The following is a 17,551-nucleotide window of genomic DNA, read 5'->3' as shown; positions in this document are numbered from 1 at the left end:
AGACGAGGTCGTGGTGGGCGGGGCCTGGGAGGGCGGGGCCAGACGAGATCGTGGTGAGCGGGGGCTCTGGAGGGGCGGGGCCAGACGAGGTCGTGGTGGGCGGGGCCTGGGAGGGCGGGGCCAGACGAGGTCGTGAGGGGCGGGGCCCGGGAGGGGCAGGGCCGGGCGGGCACACCTGGTTGGGCAGGCTGGCCAGCAGGTAGAGCACGAAGTCGCCCACCCACTGCAGGAGCTGCTGCAGCGCCTGGAGCGTGTTCATGTCCAGCACAAACTCCTCTGTCTTGAGGTTGATCATGACCTTGTCGATGTCTGGAAGGAGATGGCAAGATGGCGGTCAGGGGTGCCGGGGACTCACGTGCACACACCGGCGACCTGGCTTTGCACCCTCAGCCCCTCCACCAGCACCCGCTGTGCCCTGGGCCCCGGACGGGGCAACCCCAATGCCATGAACAGCAAATGGGGGTGAGCGTGGCTGTGCGGGGACCTGGAGGGCAGGGGTGGATCGAGGGGGCCTGGGCATCCACGGCTGGCCCTCAGAACGAGCTCGGGCCACCTGTATGGGGCACCCTCCAGCCCCAGGCCTCTGAGGGTCCCTCCAACAGGGACACCATTCCCCAGACCCCGCCCGCCGACAGGACCAGCGCGACCCATCCTTTGCTCCCCTCTGTGAGCATCTGTCCCCAGCCCTGGGCGGGACCTGTGAGGGCCAGGACATGTCCCCCCCCCTCGGGTGACCCCCACGCCTGGCACGCATCATACACTGTGGACGCCCCTCGACAAACTGAGGATGGCCCCACACACCATCGGCTCTCAGCTATAGGGGGTCTGTGGTCAGGTCAGACAAGAGGGAGGGAAGCCACTTCCTGTGTGTGGCCACAGGGCGGGGCCAGGACCCACCGACATCAGTGATCTTGGCACAGATCTCGGTGAGCCGGTCGCCGGGACTCTTGTCGGGCGTGTTGAGCAGGTGCGGGCGCAGCAGCGACTTGAGCGTGGAGCTGACGGCGATGAGGAAGAGCTTGGCGTGGTAGTCGCACACGCGCGTCACCGTGCAGGGCGACAGCTTGCAGAGCGAGGCCTTCATGGCCAGGATCCGGGTGGACAGCACCTGGGGCAGACGGGTGAGTGGTGGCGGGCGGGCAGGGCACCCCGAGGGGCCCGGCAAGACACATTTGCCAGCGGGTGGCTGGCGGGAGAGCGATGGGGCTGGGCAAGCTGGGGCAAGCCGCTTAACCTCTCTGGGCCTCACCCTCCTACGGCAGAATCAGTGCCTGCCTCACTGTAAGGGCGGAACTCAACCTGGGAGCAAGGGACACCAGATGACACCTGGGGAATATCTATGGTTGTCACCCGGGGGGTGCCCTTGTCATCGACTCGCTGGGGGCCAGGGAAGCTGCTCGACACCCCATAGCACCCAGGATAGCCCCCCAGAGAGTGACTCAGCCTGACGTCAGCAGCGCTGGGCAGAGGCGGATGTGGTCTCAGATGACTGAGTGAGATAAACATAAGAAACTTGCTCACACTCAGGCCGCGTGGTAGCCAGGCTGCCGTCCTGGCCTGATGGGATCAGCTCTGATCCCGCAGCGTCCGGGTTAGGGCTCGCGGCCTCCTCCCCGACAGCCCCACGCGTGTCTTATCGGGCTGCTGTGGGGCCAGGGCCTTCCTGTTCATTCTACTTCCTGATTGGTCATCGTCAGTGCGGAGGACACAGATTTTTAAACCGCTATCTCCACGTGGCCCCCTGTGCCAAACTGTCTCCAGACCTGACGGCCCCTCGCGGACGCTCGTGTCTACAGGTGCAGGACCTTCTCATGTGAAATGACCCTGTTCCTCCGGCCCCGTCTCTAAGCCTCTCGCTTATTGCTCCTACCTATTGTGTGGGCGGAGGCTGCCACCACTACTCGGGTGGCATGGTGCACTGCACACCGGTGTGCCCTCTGAGAAAGCACGGTGTGTGCAGGTGTGAACACAGCGTGTGCGCGCCCGGCCCCCACCCCCGGCCCTGCTCACCTGCTGCAGCGCAGCGTTCTGGCGCGTGTACTCCTCGTGCAGCTTCTCCACCAGGCTCTGCACCATGCCGGGCTGCACGTGCAGGAGGATGTCCCACCAGTCGTAGCCGGTCACCATGCAGTACTCCAGCAGGAAGAGCAGGTGCCGCAGGGCCAGGTGCACCTCCAGCGCGTGGCCCATGGAGGGCGAGATGCGCAGCATGCTCAGCTGCCGGAGAAGGCGGGCGGCCAGTGAGGCCACGGGGGCCGGCCCTGGGCCCTGAGGCCGCACAGATGGGGTCTGGGCTCTGGGTGCCTGGCGCTCCCTCCCTGGCCTCACCGTCCCCCATCCTGGGTGGGTGGCCACAGAGGTGGAGCCTGGCGGGTGGAGCGCTAACTGCACTCGCTGGGCCACGGGCACCAGGTTTCCCAAAATAGGCTGAAGGCTCCCAGCTCCGCGGGGGACTCTGGGGTGACGCGACCCACCACCGCGGCTACGTGGGGGTGAATCCGCTCGGGTCAAAGGCAGGAGATGGTTCCAGAGAAGCCAGACCGTTGCACAGGAGGGGTGCCGGACGGCCTGCCAGCAAGGCCACCACACGGACACACCGAGGACACAGGGAACGTGCACGGACTGTGACCTGCGGGAGCCGCTTTCCTCCAGGCAACGGGGGGCTGCTCCCCGCTCAGGTGAGCGTGTGAGCATGAAAGAGTGTGAGTGTGAATGTGCGTGAGTGAATGAGCGTGCGTCTGTGGGAAAGCATGAGTGTGCGTGTGAGTGTGTGTGGATGCGTATGACGGTGCTAACCGGCTCCCGCCAACCCCAGGACAGTCCCCCGGGCACAGGATTGCAGCGGTTCCTGGGCACTGTGTGGGCCCGGCCGTGGGGGGTTCCCCAGGGGCTCCAAGGGGTCCCCACGTCTCCTTCCAGGGCTTCGGGACATGAGGGCGCCCACCCCGCCTGAGCGCCTACTGCGCACAGTGAACCCACCGCAAGCACAGGCACCTCAGGCTCCGAGTTAGTGACCTGCCACCAAAGGGCAGGGAGGGCGGAGGCACACCGGGCTTCCTCACCCGAGGGCCCCTCCTCAGTCCACCCCCTCCATGGCGGCCCACGGGCATCGCACGGTTCACCTTCCCGTGGTTGTCAATGCCCACGAGGGCCAGGGAGGTCCAGGACAGCTGCATGGCCTTAAAGTGGACGGCGGGGCCCGTGGCCCGAGGGCGCTTGACAGCCGGCTCGTCCACGGAGCGTGGGGCGGCGGAGCTGTAGAACACGGCCATGGTCTGCAGCGAGAGCCGGTGCACGATGTGGACGCTGCCGTCGTGGAAAGCCAGGGCCAGCCCTGGGGCACACGCGGGGTCAGGCCCAGCCAGAGGGGCCCGGAACACGCCCACCACGGCTACAGCCCTCCTGCTCTGGACCATGGGACGCGCTGCCCTGGGGAGGGGAGGAGCCCGAGCCCCCGTGGCCCCCAGCGTCCAGCAGCCCCCCGGCTGCCTCCCTTCCTCTCTAACAGCCCCGAGGAGCGAGGAGAAGCAGCTGCCCGTCAGGCCACATCTCCGCGCTCCCTTGCGGCCGGCTCTGCTGCTGGCCGACGTGAGCAGACACGACTTCCAGGGACAAGGTGGGGGGCCGTCCAGGCCACGGGGACGGCAGATGCAAAGGCCCTGGGGCTGGTAGCACATGAAGGGCCTCGGGGTGGGAATGGAGGTCAGGGGCGCCGAGAGCCCCAAGCGCGTGATGGACAGGGGCAGGGCTGGGGTCGCTCATGGTCAGAGACTCGGGGACAGCGCTCAGGGTGACACTCAGCTGCTGGGCTGCAGGGGCGGCTTCCCTGGAGAGTCCGCCCCATGCCTGACCTCCCCTGACGGGCCACTGACAACTCTTCTCTGCTACGAGCACAGCTTTGGGTCAACCAGGCGCAGCCCTGCGGGAGCGTCATAGCCTAGGAGCGGCACCCACGGCCCCATGACTGAGCCCGTGCACCAGACGTACCGAGGCCGGGGTAGAACTGGGTGTCGCTGGCCACCTTCAGGTCAGTGTTGGTCAGCGAGATGGGCAGCTTGGGCAGCGCCACGGCGGACACACGGTCCAGGTCGTTGGTGGCCGACAGGATCCGCCACTTGAGGATCATAGGCTGCTTGTCGCCAACTGAAAGTGGGGAGAACGGGACGGCGGCGGGTGAAGGCCAGACTGAGGCAGACCATGCAGGGTCACCAGCCGCCAGCCCCGAGCCCCCTCCGCCCGTCCAGCGCCTGCCCCGGGGCCCCTGCCCCAGCCGGCTGCCGGGTTAGACGGGCCGCGATCCACAGTAGGCGCTCAGGCGGGGTGGGCGCCCTCATGTCCCGAAACCCTGGAAGGAGACGTGGGGACCCCTGGGAGCCCCCGGGGAACCCCCCTCTGCCGTGGACGGAGCAGAGGTGGTCAGCTAGTGGCAGTGGAGGCCACCTCGCCCCCGGCTGGAGCCGACGCACCGAGAAGTGGCCCACCCCCAGGCCCTGCCACCCTGAGCCCCGAAATCCCCCTCGGGACTCGGCCAGCTCGGGTTGGGCTTTCTGTCCCTTAGCATCTCGGGGGTCTGGGTGGGACCCAGCTCTCCACCCATTGAGGCTTGAGCTGGACAGGCAAGTGGCCATACATCTGTCCCTCCCTCAGCGTGACAACAAAGGCCCACGAGCGGTGGGCGTCTCTGCGAATCTGGGCGGCCCCATGGGTGCCAGCACACGTGATGCGAGCAGAGGCTCGTGCGCCCGGGCTGGGCTGCCACAGGAGAATGGACACCCACCGACGGCCAGCAGCCCGAGCCGCCCCGGAGGCTGCCGGCGGACACGCGGCCCAGGAGGAGCGCGAGGCGCCCAGCCCAGGACAACCCGGCGGTGGCTCTGCTCGGGGCCGGCCTGTTCCGCAGCAAAGCCGGCTCTCAGCTCTCCCTCTGCCTGTGCACCCGGGAAACTGAGGCCCAGAGCTGGCTGGGACCACCCGAGGTCAGGGTGGAGTCTAGTATCCAACACGGACAACGTTGGCAGAGCCTCGCAGGAACAACCCTGTGGACGTCTGGGTCGTGCGCGGCCTAGCACCGGCCATCCGAGTCACACCCTCCCTTCCTGCCGACAGTCACACAGACGCCTGTGATGGCGAGGCCAGCCTGGGGCGTCAGCGCCTCATGCCCGGTACAGGCCCATGCCCTGCCTGCGCCGCGGGGCCACGCCAGCTGCTGCCCTTGAGCGCTCGGGCACGGGTCTGGGGACAGGGCGGTGGCGGCCGGCTGCACGCTGTTACTGCACAGCCACCACGGTGCACGCGTGCCGACTCTGCAGGTCAGCAGCACCAGGGGCCTCCTGACGCAGCCTCATCCACGGCTTCGGGGAGCACCCGCCCCCACGGCCCCCGCTCCAGGTCTGTCAGTGTGAACAAGCAGGGCGGCTGCACCTGCGGCCCGTCCTGGGCTCAGGGCTGGAGTCCCAGTGGCCCTTCTGGCTCCTGAGTGGCTCCAGCGCGTCCTGGGTCTGCGTGGAGAGCGGGTGCCGGCTGGGGGAGGGGCCGGGCGCCTGAGCCGTGGCTCCCCAGGATCGAGGACGGGACAGGAGGGGACGGGAGCTGGGGGGCGTGCTCTGGGCAGGCTCCATAACCCCTCTGAGCTGGGTTTCCTCAGTCTAAACCAGGGTTTCTGGAGGATTCTGTGATCTCCAGGATTAAGTAGCTCCCCTGGTCCATGCGCCATATGAACCCCCGGCCCTGCCCCATGGCCTGCCCCTTGCCCAGCCCGCTCCAGCTCCTGGCCTCATGCCCCAGGACTTTTGCACTGCCGCTCCCTAGACCAGCACACGCTCCACACAGGAGGGGCTGGTGTGAGGCGGCCAGGTGTCGCCTGCCGGGTGACCGTGGGCGAGCACATGGCCCCTGAGTCTCAGCTCCCTGAGCAGGACGGGAAGGACAGCGGCCCTCGGCGGGCATGCAGAGGGGACCAGGCGGCCAGCAGGAGCGGCGCCGAGGAAACTCACCCACGGGGGAGATCTGCTGGAAGATGTTGTTCACGGGCAGCCCCTCCTTGCGCAGGGACCAGCACTCCACGATGCTGCTTGTCTGGCTGGACGCGCACAGCAGCACCTGCGGGACGTGAGTGGCTGTGAGGGCGCTGGCCTCCTCCCTTGACGGCTCACGGCAACTCCGGCCTCAGCCCTGGGGATTCGCACCCAGGCCCACCCGCCCGCCACAGCGCTTCCGTGGGGAGGCCATGCTGGACCAGCCAATGTCACCATGGCGGTGCCCTCCCTGGGGGCAGCATGGGCCCTACTGATGCATGGCTATGACAGGAACTGGGGTGACCACCAAACGATGGCCCCAAAGACGTCCCCGTCCTGGTCCCGGGCCCTGTGGCTGTGTCACCTCACAGGGCAGAGGGAACTCCAGATGGTTAAGTCGACGCCCCTGGGATGGGGGTAACCCTGGATTCCCGGGGCCCAGGGTCACCCCAGGGTCCTGAGCAGAGGGAGGCGGGAGGGTCAGAGGCCGAGATGGGGACGCTGCGCTGCTGGCTGTGTGGACGGAGGAAGGGGCCCCGAGCCCAGGACGCGGCGCCTCTCGAAGCTGGAGGAGGCGGGACACGCTCCTCCCCTGGGGCCTCCGGGGGGACCTGCCCTGCCCTCACCTGGGTTTAGCCCCGTGGGACCCTGTCGGACTCCTGACCCCAGGACGACGCGCGTGGCGCTCGGTGGCCGTGGCATGGGCGGCTCACCTGCTCCGACATGTCGCGGGCCAGGAACTTGAGGTGGGTGATGGCGGGGAACTTGTCCTTGCGGTTGAGGTCGGTGGTGCAGCGCATGAAGAGCGAGGGCAGGATCTCGGTGTCGATTCGGCACTTCTCGCTGACCACGCTCACGCACACCTTGTAGAACTGCACGGGCGACGCGCTGCTGCCGTCCGCCGTGGCCACCACGATGTTGCCGCCGCCCGTGAAGGCGATGTCCGCCAGGGCCACGCGCCCGCGCAGCCGGCACAGGCTCTCCGTGGACGTCAGCACCTGCCCGCTGGGCTTCAGCAGGGACACGGTGACCAGGCCGCTGACCGTCACCGCGATCCAGCCCTCCATGGGCTTGCCGCCGAACAGCGTGAGGGACGGCGAGAACTTGACCCGGGAGAATTTCTCACCGAAGCTGGAGGCGCCGGACTGCGGAGGGCGGGAGGCGAGGGGCTGCTCAGGGCGGCGGGAGAGAGGCCCCCAGCCTCTAGGGGTCTGCCTTCTGCAACCCCACGAGCCCCCTCTGAGAGTCGCGTCCACAGAAACACACAGGGACCACGGGGCAGAAACCGCGAGACCGTGGCCTTGAGTTCAAATCCTGCCCTGGGCCCGCGAGCGCTGTGAGACACCACCTCTCTGACCCTCAGTCTCCTCGTCTGTAGCCCAGAGGTCCGTGTGAGGACTGAGTGACCGGACACCGGGAGGACAGGGTCAGCATCTCTCTCTAAGGCCCGGCCGCCCAGCATTTTCCGCTCTGTGGGCCAGGCCGGGCTGCTGCGACGGTCGGCTCCCACTCTGCACAAGTGACGCAGAAGCAGCTGCCGATCGGGCTCCACTGACAAGTGGGTGGGGCTGCACAACGTCAGGAGCCATGGAACGTTCTGGAGTCAGCGGGCTGGCTGCGCTAGACACGAAACACTAAACTGTGCACTCTAAGTGGGCGAGCCACAGGGTCCGTGCATAACCTCAACAAAGCCCTTACGGTCGAAGCAGCCCATCCCAAGCTGCCCCCCGTGGCGTGGAGCCCGGCCATGAGCACTGCAGCCACAGGCCCACAGGAAGTGCGCGGCCCTGCGCTGGCCCCAGGGAGCGGACCAGGGGAGCCACAGGAGCAAAGACACTTTCCGCTGCCTCGATCCAGGAGGGCCTTCTGGTTCCAGGGAGTGGCCCAGCCAGAGGGGCCTCACCTCGCGCCAGACGGCTCACACCTTCTCTCCTTGAATCTCCGCCACAACCCCCCACCGACCCCACTGGACAACGAGGGGAGGGACACACACAGGCGTGAAGTCAGGATCTGAACTCAGGCGCCCCGACCCCGGTGGCTCCCGCTCTTAATGGGGATGCTGGGCTCAATCACGGGGCACAGACAGGGGCTCTGGGATGCTACTGAATTAAAGGGTGGGCTGGGTTCTGAGGACAGCAGCCATCAGTTAAATGGGCATCTCACTGAGGACAGCAGCCATCAGCTACGTGGGCGGCCCACTGGAAATACAGGTACCAACAGACAGCTCGATCGCAGGTGAGCTGGGCCCAGGGCTCCACAAGCCAGAGGACGCTGGCGGTGGGAGAGGAGCCGGGCTGGCGGGTGGACGGGCAGGGTGAATGACCTCGTCCACCCGCCCCGCTCACTCAGGCCCGACGCTCACCTTTTCCACGTGCAGCGCCAGCTTCACACCGTTGTGCAGCCAGGACAGGGCCACGATGGGGTCCCCCTCCACCAGGCTGCCCACGGGGCTCTCCCAGCTGTTGGCCAGGTGGTCCGCCATGCTCCAGCACTTGATCTGCCCGTCGGCATCAGCTGACAGGAGCCGGGAGCCTGTGGGGGCAACCCCGTGTCACAAACCCCCAGCAGGTGCAGCGGAGAAGCCAGCCCGTGGAGGCAGGGCAGCACGGCACAGGGCATGTTCCGGAAATGACTCTGGACACGGGGAACAGGGGGAGCACTGGCCGCCAAGCCACAGGTCGAGGGTTCGAGTCTCAGCTCTGGACATTGGGGACGCAACTGAGAAAAGACAGAGCACAGTGCTCTGCGGTCCAGGGTCCGGGGTCAGGGTGCGCCTCAGGTCCCCAGGCCGCCTTACCTGACTGGTCCCACTCGAGGCAGGTGATGGCCTCGCTGTGCTCTGAGCTGATGGAGTGCACCTCCCAGGGGTGCTCCGTGTCCAGGATGTGGATCATGCGGGTCAGGTCTGCAGGGACCAGGCGCGGTCAGCACAGCGGCGACGACATGGCCCCCCAGCTCCCGATGACCAGGGCTCGAGAAGAACCCAGCCAACACCCCGCCCACGGGGACGGCACAGAGCCACCACCCACGCCCGGTCAACTGAGGAACAGGCTCGTCCCCGTCGGGAGACCAGAGCAGGCCTGGGGCTCTGCCACCAGTGTGGCTACAACCACGTCTTTAAAAGACACGGAAAGTAGAACTGGAAGAAAACGATCCCACAATGGCAGCAGCGGCTGGTGCTCTCTCTCCTGAGCCCCTGCGCTGCTCTGCTTTTCTCTAACGGGCACATGTAACTTGGTCGACGGAGCTCCACGCTCACCCCGCTCCACCCCACAGGGGCGACCCCCGTGTCCCAGGCACCAGAAGGGTCAGCACGGCACTGCCGGCCCCGCCCCAGTTATGGAGGAGGAAGCCCGGAGGGCCTGGGCAGTGGGGGCGCTCCCAGGCAGGCCTCGGGCCCCCCACGGTGGCACAGAGGGGCTAGGAGGGGGCGCACCCTGGTCATCGTTGCGGAGGTCCGTGGTGAAGGCGACGAGGTTGCGGCAGGACCAGGCGCAGGCCAGCGGCACTGACGGGCAGTGGGTGCTCTTGGGCCATTTCTCCCACTCACAGACGTAGGCCAGGTCCATGGCGCTACCTGCCACAGGGCACGCGGTGAGGACGTCCCAGCTCCTGGAGGGGGGACAGCTTGTCATCGACATTCACTGAGTCCCCACAGGGGGCGCGTGCAGGCAGGATGCCGGGTGGCCAGAGAGTGACAGGGTCCCGACCCTGGCCCTTGGGTCGCATGTGTGTGTGGGGAGGGGGCCGGGGAGACTACAGGAGCACAGCTGTGAGGGGGCGAGGCAGGCAGATGTCTGAGGGAAGAGCATTCCAGGTGGTGGGAACTGCCAGCACAAAGGCCCAGAGGCCAGATGGAACCCCAGATGTTCAAGGAGTGGCCGGGTGGCCAGAGGGGCTGGAGCAGAGTGAGTGAGGGGAGGGGGCAAGGTGAGGGCAGGGAGGGGACGACGAGGCAGGTGGTGCAGGGCCCTGGGTGAGGTGGGAGCCCGTGGTGGGCCGTGACCCATCTATGTTTCAAGAGACCCCCTGGCTGTCTGGAGGGCGCAGCTGGGGGACGTGGGGGGGGGGGGGAACTGCACCGGTCCGGGTGGGCAATGACAGGGGCAGAGGAAACTGCGAGGAGAGGTGCGACCCGGGGTCTATCCTGGAGGAAGAAGACCCCACAGACGTGCAAGAGCGCATGTGGGGCCGCCTTATGCGGAGATGGGGAGACAGGCAGGGAGGCAGCAGCTCGCTGTGGGATGTTTCCTTTCACCTCCAAACTCCAGTGAGATGGAAGAACCCCCAACCCCATTTCTTTCAAACCCCCCCCCCCCCCGACCCCCCATTCTTCCAGCCCCGCCCTGGAACACCAGGCCCCGCCCCCAAGTCCCTCCAACAGCCCTTACACCCCGCCCCCAAGCCCTTCATCCCCATCCACTACATTCTTTGCTTTCCAGACCCGGCTCCCAACTTGCCCCTGGAGCCCCCAGGCGCGGCCTAAAGTCTCAGGCTCCACCCCAGGGACCCCAAATAACCCCTAGGTCCAGCCCGGAAACGCTCCAGCACTGCCCCTAACACCTTGTGCTTTCCAGGCCCCGCCCCCATGTTCTCCAGGTCCCACCTCCAATTCTCCCCTGCAGACCCCCAGATCCCACCCCAAGGACCCGACATGATCTCCAGGTCCCGCCTCCAAACCCCTATCATTCTTAAGCCCCGCCCTAGGACATAATCTCTAGGCCCCGCCCACCAGGAACCGCAACCACTTTGGCCCCGCCCCATCGTGCTCTAGGCCCCGCCCACCAGGAGCTGCGACCTTTTGGCCCCGCCCCTCGGGGGGCGTCTAAACGTTCCAAGCCCCGCCCCGGATGCGCTCCAGGCCCCGCCCCCAGGAGCTACAACCTCTAGGCCCCGCCCCCATGACCCCCGCTTCCCGAACTCGTCGCCACCCCCAGCTCGCCTCAGGCTTCACCCCTTGTCTCGGCCCCTACACCCCGACCCCGCCCAGTGCGCGCCAGCCCGCGTACCCAGCACCCTTTGCTTTCCAGACCCGCCCTCTGACCCCACAGGCCCCGCCCCGGGCCCGCAAGGCCCCGCCTTCTCCGGGCCGCGCTCCCCGGCGCCGCGGGCGCCGTCCGGCCGCCAGCATTCTCCCCAAGCCCCGCAGCCCCGCGCTCACCGGGCCGGCCGAGCGTCCAGCCGAGCAGACGGCCCGCACTCGCCCTAACACCCCGGCTCCGGCGCCGCCATCTTTCCCGCGACCAACGAGACGCCCGCGCAGTGCGGCCGCTTCCCGGAGGCTTCTGGGACGGCGGCGGCGGCTCCGGCTCCTCCCCGCTTCCGGGTTATTTGCATATGTCTATTAACAATTCCCAGCAGCCACCTGAGTTATATTTGGTAGAACAACGAACACCTTCTCAACTCCGGCGCGTGACTCCAGTTGGTTATGCTATGAGTTGTACTGATACATAAGAAATGGGCGAGTGGCTAAACCTTTTTTTAACGGAATTCACCCTTACCGTAAAGAAATTGGTTCTATGCCCTATAAATAGCCTTCCGGCCGCGGCAGCGTTTGTGCTCGCTTCGGCAGCACATATACTAAAATTGGAACGATACAGAGAAGATTAGCATGGCCCCTGCGCAAGGATGACACGCAAATTCGTGAAGCGTTCCATATTTTGTACCTTCCTTTTCTGACCTCCGCGGGTGGGGAAACTGAGGCTTGATCAGCTGAGCGACATATCCAATCGAGGACACTTCCCCATCCTCAACTCCTCCAAAAGCTGGTTCCATTCCTGTTTGCTTTACATTTCTGTGTGTGTGGGTGTGTGTGGGTGTGTGTGGGTGTGTGTGGGTGTGTGTGGGTGTGTGTGGGTGTGTGTGGGTGTGTGTTCACCACCCAAAATCTGATTTTCCCTCCATCACCATCACCTGCGCCCTGTCCGCTCTCTGGCCCCTGCCCTCCTCCTTCCCCTCTGGTAACCGCCCATCTAACCTCTGTGTCTGCTTGCTCGTTTGTTGTCCTTGTCGTTTTTATCTTCCACATGTGAGTGAGACTATATGGTATTTGACTTTCTCCCTCTGACTTATTTCGCTCAGCATAATATCCTCAAGGTCCATCCATGTTGTCACAAATGGCATGATTTTGTCTTTTTGATGGCTGAGTACTGTTCCATTGTGTATATATAACACATCTTCTTTATCTAATCATAGGTCGATGGGCACCTGGGTTGTTTGCCTGTCTTGACTGTTGTGAATAATGCTGCAGTGAACACGGGGTGCATAAGTCTCTTTGAATTGTGGATTTCAAATTGTTTGAATAAAGACCCAGTAGTGGGATAGCTGGGTCATACGTTATTTCTATTTTTAATTTTCTGAGAAATCTCTATACTGTTTTCCATAGCGGCTGCACCAGTTTGCATTCCCACCAGCAGTGGAAGAGGGTTCCCTTTTCTCAACATCCTCACCAATATTTATTTTTTGTCATGGTGATTATAGCCATTCTAATGGGTGTAAAATGATATCTCACTGTGGTTTTGACTTGCATTTCCTTGATGATTAGTGATGTTGAACATCTTTTCATGTGTTTATTGGCCATCTGTGTCTCTTCTTTGGAAAAATGTCTGTTCACATCCTCTGCCCATTTTTTGATCGGGTTGTTTGTTTTTTTGTTATTGAGTTGTGTGAGTTCTATATATGTTGTGGAGATTAACCCCTTGTCGGATATATGATTTGCAAATATTTTCTCCCAGTTAGTGGGTCGTCTTTTTGTTTTTTTCCTGGTTTCCTTTGCCTTCCAGATGCTCTTTACTCTGATGGAGTCCCTTGTTTCCCTTGTCCAAGTAGACATGGTATTGGAAACGATCCTTCTAAGACTGATGTCAAAGAGTGTACTGGCTATATTTTCTTCTAGGAGTTTTATGGTTTCAGGTCTCACCTTCAAGTCTTTAATCCATTTTGAGTCTATTTTTCTGCATGGTGTAAGATAATGGTTTACTGCCATTCTTTTGCATGTGGCTGTCCAGTTTTCCCAACACCATTTATTGAGGAGACTTTCCTTTCTCCACTGTATGTTCTTGGCTCCTTTGTTGGGAATTAGCTGTCCATCGATGTGTAGGTTTATTTCTGGGCTCTGGATCCTGTTCCACTGATCTGTGTGTCTGTTTTGGGCTGGCACCATGCTGTTTTGGTCACTATAGCTTTCAGTATATTTTGAAATCAGGGAGTGTGACGCCCCAGCTTTGTTCTTTTCTCTCAGGGTTGCTTTGGTTCCTTGGGGTCTCTTGCTGTTCCATGCTTTACATTTCTGTTGTTCATAGGTGGGGAAACTGAGGCTCTGATAAACGGGGTGACTTGCGCACTCGGGGGCCCTTCTGGATTCCAACCCCGTCCCCAATTCCTCCTCCAGAAGTTGCTTCTGTTCCTGCCGGAGGCTCCGTTTGGAAGGTCTTCTCCAGGAAGGCCTCCTGGGGCTGCAGGGAGGGGTGCACGGGGCGGGAGGCACCGCCTGGGCAAAGGCCCGGAGGCCGGGCTGCCTGGGGACCGAGCTGGGCTGGAGGGGTGGAAGGAGCCCACAGCCCCGCAGTGGCAACCGCAGGGCTAGAATCCGCATGGGCGTGGACGCGGCCGGTGGGCGCCCCCGGAGTCCACACATCGGACACCCTGCAGCCCAGCCCTGTCCTCTGGGAACCCGGCATTCAGTGCCCTTCACGAGCGGGGGCCTCGCAGCTCCCTGTATCTCCTTGCGTCCTCCGTCCTAACCACTGGGATTTCGTCCTTTAGCATCTATCTTTAAAACTGTCTAAACTTAGGGGCCGGCCTGGTGGCCGAGTGGTTGGGTCCCGCGCTCTGCTTTGGTGGCCCGGCTTCCCCGGTTCGGATCCTGGGCGCGGACCTAGCACCGCTTTCCGTTTTCTCCCCAAAGCCCCCTGCGTACACAGCTGTATATTCTAGTTGTGGGTCCTTCCAGTTGTGGCATGTGGGATGCCACCTCAGCGTGGCCTGACGAGCGGTGCCATGTCCACGCCTGGGATCCGAACCAACGAAACCCTGGGCCGCAGAAGCGGAATCCGCGAACCCAACCACTGGGGCGCCCGGCCCCGCGACCCTAGAGATCTAACAGCTGGATAAACACGCGGGGAGAAGAGACATGTCATGTGGGATTCCCAATAATAACGCAGAGCTCTGGCCTCAGTGCAGCTCCCACCCCCGCGAGGGCTGCGCACGGCGACCCTTCCCGAGGGCTCGGTGTGGAGGGGGGACCCCGAGTGCAGGAGCTCACGGCCCCCGCCAGCAGAGAGGGGCCACGTGGACGGCAGGGAGTCCCCGACGTGGCGCCCTGAGCAGGGCACGTGCCTCACTGAGATCACGGAAAACCCAGGCTGGGGCCGTCCCGGGACACCGGCCAGTCCCGGACACACGCAGGGCGAGAGGCCACATGATGACGAGGCGGAGGCTGGAGGGCCGCGGCCACACGCCCGGGGATGCCCGAGCCGCGGAGGCCGGGAGAGGCGGGAGGGACCCTCCGCGGAGCCTCCGGGGGGAGCGCGGCCCGGGCCCCCTGGATCTCGGACTTCTGGCTCCAGAGCTGGAGGCGATGGATTCCTGCGGTTTTCAGCCGCAATGTGGGGTACTTTGTCCCCAGGAAGCTCACACAAGTGACCAGAGGCCACGCGGCTGGGAAACGGCAGAGCTGGGGTTCCAGGCTGGGCACCTGGGGGGGGGACGGTTCCGGGGCCGATACCCCCAGCAGTCTCCCCGCACCTGCCCCACTGTCGGGGCGTCACTCAGCGCCAAGCCCCGTCGCCGAGGCCTGCAGCCCCCCAGGACAGGACCCAGGCGCCCCCGGAGCCTAAGGCGCCCCCAGCCCTGCCCCAAAGGAAACCCCACAGCGGAGACAAGAGCACCAGGAATTTATTGACTCTGCACTCTTCCCAAAGCACAATGAGACACATGCACGGGAGGGGCGCCCCCAGCCCTGCTCTTGGGGGCCCAGGCCGGAGTGGCCAGCCCGAGGACACCCCAAAGCATCAGGCTGGGAGCGCCGAGGGGACATGGAGGGGGAACCGGGGTGGTCCGGGGGCGGAGGCTTCTGGCTGGAAGTCCCAGACCCCCGGTAGGAAGGGTGCGGAGAACGGGGGGGGGGGGGGGGGGGGTGTATAGAGCCGGCGGGGCCCCAAGAGCCACCAAAAGACACCAGGGGAGGACAACACACATCCCCAAAAGAGGGTAAAACCAGCATTTCAAACGCAGCTTCCGCCCTGGGTCGCCAGGCGCGCGCACGCACACACACACAAGACGTGACAGTCCCAGGGCGAGGGACGAGGCCCCAGAGACTCCCCCACCCACCTCCACGAAGCCAAAAACTGGGAGTGGGGGGTCAAGCAGGGACTGGAACGACACCCCCGGATTTATCAGTGGGGGCGAGTTTTTGGTTTTTCTTCCCAAAAGGGAAATTTAAAAATCTACAACAAATCACATCAAATTCATTAAAAGTGATAAAAACCCAGCCTCTCCCTCCTCGCTTAAGCTTCAGAACAGGCAGAAAAATCTGAACGAAGAAGGAACATGGAAGTGACCAGGCCGGGTCTCCCCGCCGAAATACAAGTCCCAGAGCGAGGAGCTACGGGCCGATATAGTCCAGGGCAGCTCCAGCCGCCAGAGTTTATCTGGAAGGGCTGGGCAGGGAGGGGGGCCGGGGTGAGACAGACCTACCCCAAGGGGGGAAGATTGCATTTCCAAAGACAAATTTTAAAAATAATAAAGATATTTTAGCGGATGGTAGGGAGGTCTGGGCGCTGCGGGGCCGCCATCAGCTGCGCTGCTCCAGGTAAGCGGACAGGAGCAGCCCCGGCGGCAGGAAGTCCAGGTGCCGGTTGCTGACCTTCATCTGCCGCCTGCCCTCGAGGTCGGCACCTAAGGGAGAGGGACAGTGAGGCAGGCGAGAGGCCCCATCTTCCCAGGGACCCCCCTCCCCCCGTGTGCAGGCCCCCCGTCGACTCCCACAGACAAGCACCCCCAGCCCAGCCCCTCGCCGGAGTCTGCGGGAACAAAGGCCAGCGTGGGGGCCGCAGGAGCAGCCGTGCTGAGGTTGCCATGGAAACCGTCTCCTTAGCAACTGCAGGCGGGAGGCGGAGAGACAGGCGCAGGGAGCAAGGACCCGATGGGGCGCCCAGGGGCCGGGCAAGGGCCTGCGAGGACCCTCCCTGGGGGGCTGCAAAAGCGGGGACACAGGCCCCGGGACGTGGCACTTGCTGGAAGTGACACGCGTGGCACAGTGGAAGGGGACGATGGCTAAATGAGAACCCTGCTGTTGCTGGGGACCCCTCATCTCATCTCGGGGTCCCAGCCTCATCCCCCAGGCCCCTCTCCCCGCAAGTCCTGAAGAGGCAGATTGAGGGGTGTCTGTGTCCACAGCGTCACCCCTGTGGGCCAGACGCACAGGGGGCTTCTGGGGAATTAACACAGAGCCCGCTGCCAACTCTGCTACCGCTCTCTCCTCCCCAGCAGCTCCCGCTGAGTAACCAGACGGGTGTAACCCCGGCCTCGGTTTCCTGGGGCTGAATGGGCCGACTGGGGTCCCGGGGGCCGCCAGGCACTTACTGGCCGAGATGAGGTCCATGTACTGGCAGACGGCGTGAAGCAGGAGCCTCTCGAAGCTGCGGAGGGAGGGGGGGTGAGTGGCCGTGGGCCAGAGCCGGCCACCCCGGGCAGCTTGCCACGTCCGCCCCACCCGGTCACCTGTTGTCCAGCATGGCCGTGTACACAGCCTGGGGGGACACCGAGAAGAATCTGAGTAGCCGCTCCTCCCAGGTCTCCAGCGTTTCCTGTGGGAGAGGCCAGCCCAGGGGTCAGGCCGACTGTGGGATCCAGGCCCCCCACGCCCAGGGGAGCCTCCAGAGTTCAAGGCCCTGCGTTCAAAGGCAGCCTCTGACCGGCTCCGTGAGGCTAACTGTTTCCAAGGACGGCAGGCACTTCGATATCTCCATATCTTTGACTGCCTGCACCTATTGCCTGGTGAACTCCTACACATCCTGCAGTGCCCAGGTTCATTGCCCCTGCCCCTCCCACCCTTAAGGAGACCCTTTGCCAGGCCCTGGGTCTTGCAGTCTGATTACACTGGTCTCTATCTCGCCCTGTCTCCAGGACTCCACTGCACACCGGGGAACCAGTGTCCCCCTCCCTCAACCTCCGTTGAGAAGTTGAGAAAAAAGGCCATTAAAACAGACCAGGCGTGTGGGGACAGAGGAGGCCCAGCCTGCTACCCACCATGGGGATGCGGCTCCGCTTGAGGACGGCTCGCAGACGCCGGCTGATGCGCTGGAAGCACTCGCGGGGCGTGTAGGCCGGGTCCTCTGCAAGAGCCCAAGTCGCGGGGCAGCCACTGAGGTCAGCCGCCGGGCCCGCCCACACACCAGGTACCTCCCCACCTGTCCCTGGGCCCGCCCACAAGCCAGGGTCCTCTCACCTGCCCCTGGGCCCCGCCCACACCCAGGCTCCGCCCCATCCACTGGGCCCCCGCCCACACCCAGGCTCCGCCCCATCCACTGGGCCCC

At 64.2% G+C, this 17,551-nt stretch overlaps 2 protein-coding genes and 1 non-coding gene across 3 annotated transcripts in view; 1 reads left to right on the top strand and 2 right to left on the bottom strand.

Annotated features, from left to right (window-relative positions):
* MED16 (mediator complex subunit 16) overlaps positions 1-11,312 on the bottom strand; it is a 15,252-nt gene extending 3,940 nt beyond the window's left edge. Inside the window, exons 1-11 of the mRNA XM_046638228.1 lie at positions 11,176-11,312; positions 9,451-9,626; positions 8,812-8,919; positions 8,377-8,546; positions 6,728-7,159; positions 5,994-6,099; positions 3,988-4,143; positions 3,123-3,334; positions 2,011-2,217; positions 898-1,108; positions 176-309 (exon numbers count right to left, since the gene is read on the bottom strand). Coding sequence (XP_046494184.1) covers positions 176-309; positions 898-1,108; positions 2,011-2,217; positions 3,123-3,334; positions 3,988-4,143; positions 5,994-6,099; positions 6,728-7,159; positions 8,377-8,546; positions 8,812-8,919; positions 9,451-9,583 — 1,869 coding nt within the window. The 5' untranslated portion in view covers positions 9,584-9,626; positions 11,176-11,312. The remainder of the gene's footprint in view (positions 1-175; positions 310-897; positions 1,109-2,010; positions 2,218-3,122; positions 3,335-3,987; positions 4,144-5,993; positions 6,100-6,727; positions 7,160-8,376; positions 8,547-8,811; positions 8,920-9,450; positions 9,627-11,175) is intronic.
* A 258-nt stretch (positions 11,313-11,570) lies between these two features.
* Positions 11,571-11,677, top strand: LOC124225902 (U6 spliceosomal RNA). The gene has a single exon (XR_006885125.1). It is a non-coding gene; the product is annotated as a U6 spliceosomal RNA (small nuclear RNA).
* Positions 11,678-14,891: 3,214 nt separating this feature from the next.
* The window catches only part of R3HDM4 (R3H domain containing 4), a gene marked incomplete at its 5' end in the record, with an annotated part of 8,534 nt that continues 5,874 nt past the window's right edge, over positions 14,892-17,551 (bottom strand). Inside the window, 4 exons of the mRNA XM_046638336.1 lie at positions 14,892-15,911; positions 16,599-16,654; positions 16,737-16,822; positions 17,265-17,350. Coding sequence (XP_046494292.1) covers positions 15,808-15,911; positions 16,599-16,654; positions 16,737-16,822; positions 17,265-17,350 — 332 coding nt within the window. The remainder of the gene's footprint in view (positions 15,912-16,598; positions 16,655-16,736; positions 16,823-17,264; positions 17,351-17,551) is intronic.

This window comes from Equus quagga, chromosome 14 (genome assembly GCF_021613505.1).
Source record: "Equus quagga isolate Etosha38 chromosome 14, UCLA_HA_Equagga_1.0, whole genome shotgun sequence".
In the NCBI taxonomy this organism is placed as follows: domain Eukaryota; kingdom Metazoa; phylum Chordata; class Mammalia; order Perissodactyla; family Equidae; genus Equus; species Equus quagga.
This window is presented reverse-complemented; position numbering and strand designations above follow the sequence as displayed.